General features: G+C 44.8%; 1 protein-coding gene across 2 annotated transcripts in view; it reads right to left on the reverse strand.

Annotated features, from left to right (window-relative positions):
- ERBIN (erbb2 interacting protein) overlaps positions 1-13,607 on the reverse strand; it is a 352,105-nt gene that overhangs the window by 107,045 nt on the left and 231,453 nt on the right. For both annotated transcript variants that reach the window (XM_075326048.1, XM_075326057.1), the window contains exons 9-13: positions 8,615-8,678; positions 6,689-6,763; positions 6,031-6,175; positions 2,917-2,989; positions 1,238-1,367 (exon numbers count right to left, since the gene is read on the reverse strand). In XM_075326048.1, coding sequence (XP_075182163.1) covers positions 1,238-1,367; positions 2,917-2,989; positions 6,031-6,175; positions 6,689-6,763; positions 8,615-8,678 — 487 coding nt within the window. The remainder of the gene's footprint in view (positions 1-1,237; positions 1,368-2,916; positions 2,990-6,030; positions 6,176-6,688; positions 6,764-8,614; positions 8,679-13,607) is intronic.

Here is a 13,607-nt window from a genome sequence, read left to right on the forward strand (position 1 = left end):
AGTTTGGACACACCTTCTCATTCAAAGAGTTTTTTTTTACTTTCAGGACTCTGAAAATTGTAGATTCACATTGAAGGCATCAAAACTATGAATTAACACAAGTGGAATGAAATGCATAAAAAAGTGTTAAACAACTAAAAATATGTCTTATATTCTAGGTTCTTCAAACTAGCCACCTTTTGCTTTGATTACTGCTTTGCACACTCTTGGCATTCTCTTGATGAGCTTCAAGAAGTAGTCACCGGAAATGGTCTTCCAACAGTCTTGAATGAGTTCCCAGAGATGCTTAGAACATCTTGTTGACCCTTTTGTCTTCACTCTGCGGTCCAGCTCACCCCAAACCATCTTGATTGGGTTCAGGTTTGGTGACTGTGGAGGCCAGGTTATCTGGCGTAGCACCCCATCACTCTCCTTCTTAGTCAAATAGCCCTTACACAGCCTGGAGGTGTATTTGGGGTCATTGTCCTGTTGAAAAATAAATGGTGGTCCAACTAAACGCAAACCAAATGGAATAGCATGCCGCTGCAAGATGCTGTGGTAGGCATGCTGGTTCAGTATGCCTTCAATTTTGAATAAATCCCCAACAGTGTCACCAGCAAAGCCCCCCCACACCATCACACCACCTCCTCCATGCTTCATGGTGGGAACCAGGCATTTAGAGTCCATCCGTTCACCTTTTCTACAAAGACACAGTAGTTGGATCCAAAGATCTCAAATTTGAACTCATCAGACCAAAGCACAGATTTCCACTGGTCTAATGTCCATTCCTTGTGTTCTTTAGCCCAAACAAGTTTCTGCTTGTTGCTTGTCCTTAGCAGTGGTTTACTAGAAGCTATTTTACCATGAAGGCCTGCTGCACAAAGTCTCCTCTTAACAGTTGTGCTAGAGATGAGAAGGTGTGTCCAAACTTTTGGTCGGTACTGTACACATGCACACAGTATGTATACACACACACAGAGCTACATACAAGTGTGTGTCTCTATATACTGTACATTCACATATAGACCCAATAACAGTATACGTACTGGTTTAGTCTGCAAGTCAATTAACGATCATTAAAAATATACAGACGCTCTTACGGTAGACTAGGAATCCCGCTAGACAAAGCTGATTAATTTGTGAAAGTGAGGAAGAGCGGAAATCTTTCAGAAACTCGCTGTTTACTCGCTTACAGTTCTAGCGAAATTGATTCTAAAGCAATTCACACATCGCATGATGAATAAAACCGTCATTGCACCTCTGGGGGAAGCTGCGTTAAGAAGTTATGATCAGCAGCAAACGTCCGTATCTGAGAAAATTGCCCAATGGAGGAAGGTAAAGCTTCAATCTCATTGAAACTGCAATCCAGCTCTTCAAGGGAAACCAGCCTGGGGGGAGAAGAGGTCGCCATTTGAATAATAAAGTATACAAGTTTTAGAAAGCTTAGATATAAACTTTATACAACGGTATAACTATATATTTTTAAAAAAATGAAAGGCCAGAAGCCAAAAAGCAGGAAGATCATCTGGGTTCTAGAGCTTCATTTTGATTATCAATTTTTTAATAGAACATTATTTATTGGGATTACAGAGACATTTCAAGGGGTTGTGAACCACTAGACAATCCCTTATCAATGGCCCCAGGGTATTTAAAGGGGTCGTCCCATCTCCAAGATCCTATCCCAATATGTAGTAAGTGTAGTAATAATAATATTAGCAAATACATCCAATCAAAAATGTAATATAGCTCTCCTGATACAGCCATGTCTCTTACCTCATGTGCAGGGCATTGCAGCTTAGGTATCCATGGTTATGACCATGAGCTCACTATATGAGTGGAAGTAACACAGGATACCTAAGATCCTGCATTGCCCTGCAGATGAAGTAAGACACATATCTAATCAGGAGAACTATACTACATTTCTAATTGGAGATATTTGCTAATGTTAGTAAACCTACTACATATTGGGATCTTGGAGATGGACATAACCATATATATATACACACACACACACACACACATATATATACACACACACACACACATTTTATATATATATATATATATATTATATATATATATATATATATATATATATATATATATATATATACACACACACACACATACATACATATATACATACATACATACATATACACCGATCTCTGTGAACCAAGCACATGTTCTGCTCTCTTCTGTGTCTCCTGCCAGTCTTGTGGCACAACTAATGAAGTATGACCGCTGCAGCCAATCAATTGTAGCAAACACACTTTTCTTACATACACACGAAACCTTGAGGACTGCAGCAATCACCTGCCAAGAGACTGGAAGCAGACTCGGCAACAAAGGCAGAACCAAGGCGCTGGTCCGGAATGTAAATATAGATTTTTTTTCCAGTTTATCCCGACCACTGGGTTTATTGATAAGTGGTTGTTGATTAGTAGAAAACCCCTTTGAGATCCATTTACATGGGCTGATTATTAGCTGTGTAAACAAGCCAATAATCAGCAAACCATCCATTCTTCCGTTGATTGGATTCTTTTTGCCAGCGGAAATAAACCCCCAAAAAAACGCCAATATCGGCAGCACATCAATCGGGTGTAAACAGACAATTTGCAGCCAATGTCTGGGGACAGAACGATCATATCAACAATTGTTCTGTTCCCATACACTTAGTTTCGCCTGTGTAAATGAGAGCGGATTGGCTCATATCCAGTGGATCCATGCTCGCTTCTGGACAGAAATAAGCCTGCCTAGAAATCAACAAGGAAAACAAACAACCCGACCCATTGCATGCTCCTGACATAAACAATATATAAAATAATAACCTGTAACCCTAGTACAGCAAGCAGCGATCTCTTTACTCTACATCCCGTCCAACTTTGGATGAGAGTTAATATATGGAGTTATACAGTATATAGAGTCTACACGTACCCTCCAATGGTGTCTGGTAAGTACATCAGCTGGTTTTCATCTATTTTCAGAGTCGTCGTTTTCTTCAGCGCTCCTGGAATGAAAAAAAGCAGACAGATCCATGTAAACAAAAATTGTACTTGATTTATTTTTGTTGGTTTTCTACTTTTTTTTTTTTTTTTAATTTACATTTAATTTAGCTCAACGGTATTTGAAACGACATGACGGATTTTTTGCTCTCTGTAACTTTTATTTTAAAAAATGTTAAAAAAAAATGTAAAATAAAAAATTAAAAAAAAAAAAAGTTTGGCTAAAAAAAATAAAATCTTAGGGCTGACGCACAACTATGGATCCAAGTTTTAAAGATCAAAAGGCCTATATTGTAAATCTCCGCGAGTCCAGTCCATTGTATCTTGTATGGCAAGTGCACTCGAAGGATGCAGCCGCCCCCCATGATAAAGGTATGGGTAACACAGGTGCAGAATCCCGATGAGACAGCCACTCTCAACCTACCAACTCATGGAGGGAGTGGCTGCTGGTATTAAACATGCACGCTAATGAGGATTTACATAGGGCATTAGTCACACAGATATGTGCAATGCTCACAGCCTATTGATGACGCCCTTCTATTAGGTAAGGCAGGCTGCCCAGCACTATTTAAGTTCAATAGCACACAGGACAGACACCCCACAGGGCCCGGCTGCATCCTGCGAAAAATTGTGCAATAAAAATAATATACAATATATATATTTGAATTTACGTCCTTTTTGGTGAATTATTGTATCCTGTATGTGAGGTTATGCAGCAGGAAATGCAGCACACAAACATGTACCGGGGTGAAAACATTGCAGGCATTATAGTGTGATTTATTTTTATTTTTTTTTATCAGTTACTGTCATTCTTTTCTTTGATCTGTTTGCACCAATTAAAAAATTAAATTAATTAAAATAAAAAAAGTTGCAAACAGACCACAGCGATGACATTTTTGCATCACATTCTGGCCCAGATTCATCATTGCCTTTGCACTTGTGTTTTGAAAAGGTTTGTGCCTTTTTTTCTTTGTGCCTTTTTTTAAGTCTATTTTATAGGTGCTCATCTGTTTATTGTTTTTTTTCTGTTTTGTAGCCGGAGTTGTATGATTCCAGATGTTTTCAGTTGATTCTATATTTGTGACTTCTTAAAAAATAGCAACATTTGGCGCAAATCCACTCAAGGCGTCCCCTGGAGTTATTTTATGCATTTTATTTTTTGCAACATTTTGAAAAAGATCTGACTTTTTGCACAAAAAGTCTCAAAAATGACTAATGACAGGGACAAAAAGTCCATTTTGACTTGATGAAAATTGATGAACAATGCTCACCATTTTGATCAATTTGGAGCAATGAACGCCAATGAATACCATGAGACAAAAAAAAGTAGTGACTGATGAATCGGGGCCTCAGAGTCAGTTTCTAGCAAATTATATATAAATTTTTGTTTCAGAGAAGTTATATCTTACAGTCTGATCAGTGAGTCCTGCATACCAGAAACAAGGCATCTTTATAGGGGTTCGACACTACTAGGACAACCCCTTCTGAATCCGTACGTTTCCCCCAGATAAAATAATAAAGACTATACTCACCTCCTGTACCGGCGCCATTCCAGCGGTGCTGTGGCTCCCGTTTCCAGGGCTCACGAGGGGTTGTGTTGTCACTTGAGCTCCGCGTCTAATCAGCTCTGGCTTCTTTCTCCCCGCCTTTGGAGCAAACGAGCAATCAACAAAGTATGTGCAGCCGCAGCTGATTGGACGCAGAGTGGTGTTGCGGTTTTCGTTTATGGGGCCTATGTGACATTGTGACGTCACGCGGGCCGCGGAAACGCAAACTGCGACACCACTGGAACGGTGGCAGTACGAGAGGTAAACGTAGACTTCGTTATTTTTCCCGTGAGAAACAAGGAATCAGAAGGGGTTGTCCTAGTAGTGGACAATCCCTTTAAGACATCGTAAGGGCTCATTCACATGTCAGTGGTTTTTCTTGTATGCAAAAAAAAACCTGACTGATTTCCATCATTGTTGTGGAGCAGATTTTCAGCAGTGTTTGTCAATAAAGTTCACAAAAGTTTTCCTCTGGGTTGGTTATTTTTGTCTACAAGACACTTGTGTCAAACAAAAATGAAAACCGTGTAGAAAATTGAAGACGTCCAAGCGCTGTCCAATTTTTTCAGAGACTCAAAGGGCCCAATTCATCAAAGCTTTCAAGCCAGAAAGCGTCCAAAAAAAAAAGTTGTGTAAAGTTTCCAAATTTTGGCACATTTTTGCAACTTTTTGATTTTTCAAGTCAATTTCCATCAGCTACACCGAGATGTTCAGGACGGGAGCATGGTGTCACAGTTTGTCTAATTCATGATGAGATGTAGCATTTCAGTACACCAAAAATGTGACTCCACTTACTGACTGGAATATGATTTTTGACTTTGTGCACTCCACAGGTCAGACGCTCCAGATTCATGAAGAACAACTGTGCAACTTTTCTTGAATCAGGAGCATATGACTCAACCGCGTCCCATCATCAAGACCCGTGAAAAAATAACCATCCTTGATTAATCGGGGCCATAGACTTGCTTTGAGGAGTTTGATCTTGGAGTTTGATCTTCAATCAAAATCTGGCAGATCTCCCAATTTTTTGGTGTCCACAAAAATCCATGAAAGACACTGATAGAACTCATGAGTGAAAAACAGACATCTGATTGAGCACTGGTGGACCAAGACAGTAAAGGTCCCTGTGCAAAAACAATATATGGGCCCTTTCCAGTCAAATAGCTCATCACAATGTACAATTCCACCTGTATTAAAGGTAGAGATAGGCCCCCTTACATCCAGGGCCAGGTACAGGTTGCACCAATGATATGTCCGCCGCTATGATGCAGCATGAAAAGTTGATTCTCACCAATACAGCATGATTATCTTCTTCCAATCTGCCATAACACCTCTATTACCTAAAGATTTAATTTTATGGATATCCTCAATATCCTACTGCATGGTGGCTTTAGCACTGTCGAGCCAAAAGATGCAAGGTACCATTTGACATTGACATTACTTTTCATGCAGTATTGCTATTGAAAAGTAACATTAACATCTGATTTCTAGATACCAACCAATAGATTCCGGAAGCTGCTGAATGGCATTGCTGGACAGCAGCAGGTCTTGTAAATTTTCACAGCCAGAAATTCCATCTTCCACCATTTCTATGTTGTTTTTTGAGAGATCTAAGTACGTTAGTTGCTTCAGACTTCCAAGAAACTAGAAAAAGAAAGAAAAGTCTATGTAAGATGGCATATGACCACCACTCATTAATACATCACATGCATCTTTATTCCGATGGAAGAATCTCCGCGTTCCTAACAAAGAAATGCTGTTCAGTGGACGTGGAAACAAAGGATCTTCAAGAGGTTTTACATTTCTGAAATGTTTACCTCCTGCATGTTGGTTGGGAGGAATGCCGAGGACAATTTCTCAACTGTTTACTAGTTGTAAAAAAGCTCTAAAACCAAACCTCGAGCAAGAATTACCACGACCGGTGTTTTATGCCGGACTGATCTGTATTGGAGGAAAAGGAGGAGCATGCCTCTTAATAAATGGATCTAATTTTGGGCTTTCCTCAAACCACTTTTCTTGGACTCTTCGTAAGTGGTAAGAGGTCATAGAAACTTACAAACTCACGCAAAAACTATATTTTACTCAGCCTTTTTCATGCAAACACAAAAAATCTGCAAATACTAAATGTAAGCACATACACTTAGGGTGCATACTTACCCCCGGAATATAGGTGAGTCTATTGCCATCCATCCAGAATTCCTTTAACCCACCTAATTGTTCAAGTACTTCAGGCTATAAGAAAAAAGCAAAATACAAAATTGTGAAATATAAATGAAAAAAATTACACCCCCCCCCTCCCCAGTTAGACGAGGTTCACATCAGCGTTGCCTTGTGAAAGAAGACAAGAAATAGCACAAGATGACGCACTATTTTTCCCATGACAGAAACCCAAAGAACCTCATGGGATCTGTTAGTTAGGCGATTGCTCCTGGAACCAAAATACTAGATTAGATGTGAATGAAGCCTTACCGATAAAACTCAAAGATCTACACATAAAACGGAAGTACACGAAGGGTCATAAATTTAAAAGTAAGGACGAACACTGCAGGGGACAGATACTTTCTGCATGTCAGGAGATTATGTGACGTCTATAAGACATGAAATATGTCAACTATGTCATTCATTCCATCGCTGAAAATCAGTTAACGAGACTATTAGGCCAATAAGAAGCTAAGATCTATAACTTAAAGCTTGTAATACTTATTCCAGTTGCCATAAAGACATCAAAGAGCTAATAGAATAGTTTCCTACTGAGGATCCCCTCAATAAGGGGTTGTGCCCTTGAGAACATCACTTTAGTGATAGTCGAAGGGTGCAGCATCAAATAAAAAAAAAAAAAAACTGTTGAGCCCATCTGAGCAAACAATTGCTCGTTACGACTGCCAAGTTCATCACTAGTTCAGAGTACCAAGCAGCCAAGCCTAGTTCTGACTAACCGAATACTGTAATGCTTGCCCATCAATAGTTACGAGTACCAAGCATCCGAGCATGGTAGTGCCCGCTCATCACTAGTTATGAGTACCGAGCACCTGAGCATGGTAGTGCTCACTCATCACTAGTTATGAGTACGGAGCACCTGAGCATGGTAGTGCTCGCTCATCACTAGTTACGAGTACTGAGTACCCGAGCATGGTAGTGCCCGCTCATCACTAGTTATGAGTACCGAGCACCCGAGCATGGTAGTGCTCACTCATCACTAGTTATGTGTACCAAGCACCTGAGTATGGTAGTGCTCACTCATCACTAGTTATGAGTACTGAGCACCTGAGCATGGTAGTGCTCACTCATCACTAGTTATGTGTACCAAGCACCTGAGTATGGTAGTGCTCGCTCATCACTAGTTACGAGTACTGAGCACCCGAGCATGGTAGTGCTCGCTCAACACTAGTTTCGAGTACCGAGCACCCGAGCATGGTAGTGCCCGCTCATCACTAGTTATGAGTACCGAGCACCTGAGCATGGTAGTGCTCACTCATCACTAGTTATGAGTACGGAGCACCTGAGCATGGTAGTGCTCGCTCATCACTAGTTACGAGTACTGAGTACCCGAGCATGGTAGTGCCCGCTCATCACTAGTTATGAGTACCGAGCACCCGAGCATGGTAGTGCTCACTCATCACTAGTTATGTGTACCAAGCACCTGAGTATGGTAGTGCTCGCTCATCACTAGTTATGAGTACCGAGCACCTGAGCATGGTAGTGCCCGCTCATCACTAGTTATGAGTACCGAGCACCTGAGCATGGTAGTGCTCACTCATCACTAGTTATGAGTACGGAGCACCTGAGCATGGTAGTGCTCGCTCATCACTAGTTACGAGTACTGAGTACCCGAGCATGGTAGTGCCCGCTCATCACTAGTTATGAGTACCGAGCACCCGAGCATGGTAGTGCTCACTCATCACTAGTTATGTGTACCAAGCACCTGAGTATGGTAGTGCTCGCTCATCACTAGTTATGAGTACCGAGCACCCGAGCATGGTAGTGCTCGCTCAACACTAGTTTCGAGTACCGAGTCCAGTAGAAAAAATTACAATATACAATCATAAGACACTGGTGTTAGCAGGGAGTTTCTACAGGACTTACCACTTCTGTGAATTCATTACTTCCGAGATCCAGTCTCTCAAGCTGCGTAAGTCTATTCATAGTTCTGAAAGAGGAAGGTGTCAGAAGTTATATATTTGTAGGTATAGTACATATCTGAGCGCAAGGAAGGTCTCTTAAATACACACTGTGGAGCACATTCTGATGAGCTGTTAGGCTGCTTTCACACATCCGTTTTTTGCTGTGCGGCACAATCCGGCTCTTTGCTGAAAAAACGAAACAGTTTTTTTTTTTTTGCCGGTTCCGTTTCTTTCCTGCATACTTTCATTAGTGCAGGGTTGTGCCGCATGGCCTTGCGTTTGGTCCGGTTTTTGCCGCATGCGGCAGATTTAGCCGATGCGGCAGCCGGATCGAACGTTGCCTGGCACATTTTTTTTGTCCAGCAAAAAAAAAAACGCATCGTACCGCATCTGGCCGATGCGGCGCATTTTCCAATGCGCATGCCTATGGACGCCAGATGCGGCGCAATGCGGCAAAAAACACATCCAGCCGCCACATGCATTTTTTTTGTACAGCGCATGCTCAGTAGCGTTCCGCAAGCGGAAAAAAACGGACGGGCCGCATGTAAAAACTTATGCAAAGGATGCATTTTTGTCGCCGCATCCGTTGCATAGGTTTTACAGCCGGATTGAGCCGCAGTGCTCAAACCGGATTTGTGAAAGCAGCCTTATATTGCTGAGGGTCCTTATATTGTTCTTGCACAGGTGCCCTCTTCTGTCTGTGTCCACCACTGAATTAAAAGTTCTTATGAAAGCCAGTTGCAAATATAATTTTTAGCCGTAAAGAAAAAATGTTTTTAGAGCTGGACAACTGCTTCAAATGACTATCTTGATGACACCAAGTATCAATAGCTTGGCAATCGAAGAGCAACGAGAACTTCTGATGAGATATCGTTAGTCCCTTCATAAAGGTCTTGTGCAGATGACTGTATTTTCTATCCGAGTGCAATCTGACAAAACATTGGATCACAATTGGACCAATGTTATTCAAGGAGGCAGTACCCATGCTCAATTTTGATTGGTCCAAGGAAAAAAAGAAATCCGAGCATGCACGATTTGCCTCCATAAATCAGATTTACGTGGCCATTCAAGTCTATAAAGCCATGAAAAAAAAGAAGGGAATTTTGTTTACTTACCGTAAATTCCTTTTCTTCTAGCTCCAATTGGGAGACCCAGACAATTGGGTGTATAGCTTCTGCCTCCGGAGGCCACACAAAGTATTACACTTTAAAAAGTGTAAACCCCTCCCCTTCTGCCTATACACCCCCCCGTGCATCACGGGCTCCTCAGTTTTGGTGCAAAAGCAGGAAGGAGGAAACTTATAAATTGGTCTAAAGTAAATTCAATGCGAAGGAAGTTCGGAAAACTGAAAACCATTCAACATGAACAACATGTGCACACAAAGAACAACAGCCCGAAGGGAACAGGGGCGGGTGCTGGGTCTCACAATTGGAGCTAGAAGAAAAGGAATTTACGGTAAGTAAACAAAATTCCCTTCTTCTTTGTCGCGCCATTGGGAGACCCAGACAATTGGGACGTCCAAAAGCAGTCCCTGGGTGGGTAAAATAATACCTCGTAATAGAGCCGTAAAACGGCCCCTTCCTACAGGTGGGCAACCGCCGCCTGAAGGACTCGCCTACCTAGGCTGGCATCTGCCGAGGCATAGGTATGCACCTGATAGTGTTTCGTGAAAGTGTGCAGGCTCGACCAGGTAGCCGCCTGACACACCTGCTGAGCCGTAGCCTGGTGCCGCAAAGCCCAGGACGCACCCACGGCTCTGGTAGAATGGGCCTTCAGCCCTGAGGGAACCGGAAGCCCAGAAGAACGGTAGGCTTCGAGAATTGGTTCCTTGATCCACCGAGCCAGGGTTGATTTGGAAGCCTGTGACCCTTTACGCTGGCCAGCGACAAGGGCAAAGAGTGCATCCGAGCGGCGCAGGGGCGCCGTACGAGAAATGTAGAGTCTGAGTGCTCTCACCAGATCTAACAAGTGCAAATCCTTTTCACATTGGTGAACTGGATGTGGACAAAAAGAAGGTAAGGAGATATCCTGATTGAGATTAAAGGGGGATACCACCTTAGGGAGAAATTCCGGAACCGGATGCAGAACCACCTTGTCCTGGTGAAACACCAGGAAAGGAGCTTTGCATGACAGCGCTGCTAGCTCAGACACTCTCCGAAGTGATGTGACTGCTACTAGGAAGACCACTTTCTGCGAAAGGCGTGAAAGAGAAATATCCTTCATTGGCTCGAAGGGTGGTTTCTGAAGAGCCATCAGCACCCTGTTCAGATCCCAGGGTTCTAACGGACGCTTGTAAGGAGGGACTATGTGACAAACCCCCTGCAGGAACGTGCGGACCTTTGGAAGTCTGGCTAGGCGCTTCTGAAAAGACACAGAGCGCTGAGACTTGTCCCTTAAGGGAGCCGAGCGACAAACCCTTTTCCAATCCGGATTGAAGGAAGGAAAGAAAAGTGGGCAAGGCAAATGGCCAGGGAGTAAAACCCTGATCAGAGCACCAGGATAAGAATATCCTCCACGTCCTGTGGTAGATCTTGGCGGACGCTGGTTTCCTGGCCTGTCTCATAGTGGCAATGACCTCTTGAGATAACCCTGAAGACGCTAGGATCCAGGACTCAATGGCCACAGTGTCAGGTTGAGGGCCGTAGAATTCAGATGGAAAAACGGCCCTTGAGACAGCAAGTCTGGTCGGTCTGGTAGTGCCCACGGTTGGCCCACCGTGAGATGCCACAGATCCGGGTACCACGACCTCCTCGGCCAGTCTGGAGCGACGAGGATGGCGCGGCGGCAGTCGGACCTGATCTTGCGCAACACTCTGGGCAACAGTGCCAGAGGAGGAAACACATAAGGCAGTTGAAACTGCGACCAATCCTGAACTAATGCGTCTGCCGCCAGAGCTCTGTGATCTTGAGACCGTGCCATGAATGCCGGGACCTTGTGGTTGTGCCAGGACGCCATTAGGTCGACGTCCGGCATCCCCCAGCGGCAACAGATCTCTTGAAACACGTCCGGGTGAAGGGACCATTCCCCTGCGTCCATGCCCTGGCGACTGAGAAAGTCTGCTTCCCAGTTTTCTACGCCCGGGATGTGAACTGCGGATATGGTGGATGCTGTGGCTTCCACCCACAGCAGAATCCGCCGGACTTCCTGGAAGGCTTGCCGACTGCGTGTTCCTCCTTGGTGGTTGATGTATGCCACCGCTGTGGAGTTGTCCGACTGAATTCGGATCTGCTTGCCTTCTAGCCACGGCTGGAACGCCTTTAGGGCAAGATACACTGCCCTTATCTCCAGAACATTGATCTGAAGGGAGGACTCTGGCTGAGTCCAGGTACCCTGGGCCCTGTGGTGGAGAAAGACCGCTCCCCACCCTGACAGACTCGCGTCCGTCGTGACCACCGCCCAGGATGGGGGTAGGAAGGATTTCCCCTTCGACAATGAAGTGGGAAGAAGCCACCACCGAAGGGAGGCTTTGGCTGCCTGAGAAAGGGAGACGTTCCTGTCGAGGGACGTCGACTTCCTGTCCCACTTGCGGAGAATGTCCCATTGAAGTGGACGCAGATGAAACTGCGCAAAAGGAACTGCCTCCATTGCTGCCACCATCTTCCCTAGGAAGTGCATGAGGCGCCTCAAGGGGTGTGACTGGCCTTGAAGGAGAGATTGCACCCCTGTCTGTAGTGAACGCTGTTTGTCCAGCGGAAGCTTCACTATCGCTGAGAGAGTATGAAACTCCATGCCGAGATATGTCAGTGATTGGGCCGGTGTCAGATTTGACTTTGGAAAATTGATGATCCACCCGAATCTCTGGAGAGTCTCCAGAGCAATGTCCAGGCTGTGTTGGCATGCCACTCGAGAGGGTGCCTTGACAAGCAGATCGTCTAAGTAAGGGATCACCGAGTGTCCCTGAGAGTGTAGGACTGCTACCACTGTTGCCATGACCTTGGTGAAGACCCGTGGTGCTGTCGCCAGGCCGAAAGGCAGTGCCACGAACTGAAGGTGTTCGTCCCCTATGGCGAAACGCAGGAAGCGCTGATGCTCTGGTGCAATCGGTACGTGGAGATAAGCATCTTTGATGTCGATTGATGCTAGGTAATCTCCTTGGGACATTGAGGCGATGACGGAGCGGAGCGATTCCATCCGGAACCGCCTGGTTTTTACGTGTTTGTTGAGCAGTTTTAGGTCCAGAACAGGACGGAAAGATCCGTCCTTTTTTGGCACCACGAACAAGTTGGCGTAAAAACCGTGACCCTGTTGCTGAAGAGGAACAGGGATCACCACTCCTTCTGCCTTCAGAGTGCACACCGCCTGAAGAAGAGCATCGGCTCGCTCGGGGGGCGGAGATGTTCTGAAGAATCGAGTCAGAGGACGAGAGCTGAACTCTATCCTGTAACCGTGAGACAGAATGTCTCTCACCCAACGGTCTTGTACCTGTGGCAGCCAGGCGTCGCAAAAGCGGGAGAGCCTGCCACCGACCGAGGATGCGGTGTGAAGAGGCCGAAAGTCACGAGGAGGCCGCTTTGGGAGCGGTTCCTCCGGCGGTCTTTTTAGGACGTGACTTAGACCGCCATGAATCGGAGTTCGTCTGACCCTTCTGTGGCCTGTTGGACGAGGAGAATTGAGACCTGCCCGCGGGCCGAAAGGACCGAAACCTCGATTGTACCTTCCGTTGTTGAGGTCTATTTGGTTTGGACTGGGGTAAGGATGAGTCCTTTCCCTTGGATTGTTTAATGATTTCATCCAATCGCTCACCAAACAGGCGGTCGCCAGAAAATGGCAAACCGGTTAAGAACTTTTTGGAAGCAGAGTCTGCCTTCCATTCACGTAGCCACATGGCCCTGCGGACTGCCACCGAATTGGCGGATGCTACCGCCGTACGGCTCGCAGAGTCCAGGACAGCATTAATGGCGTAGGACGCAAACGCCGACGCCTGAGAGGTTAAGGACACCACCTGCGGAGCAGAG

This window comes from Anomaloglossus baeobatrachus, chromosome 1 (assembly GCF_048569485.1).
Source record: "Anomaloglossus baeobatrachus isolate aAnoBae1 chromosome 1, aAnoBae1.hap1, whole genome shotgun sequence".
NCBI classification, from domain to species: domain Eukaryota; kingdom Metazoa; phylum Chordata; class Amphibia; order Anura; family Aromobatidae; genus Anomaloglossus; species Anomaloglossus baeobatrachus.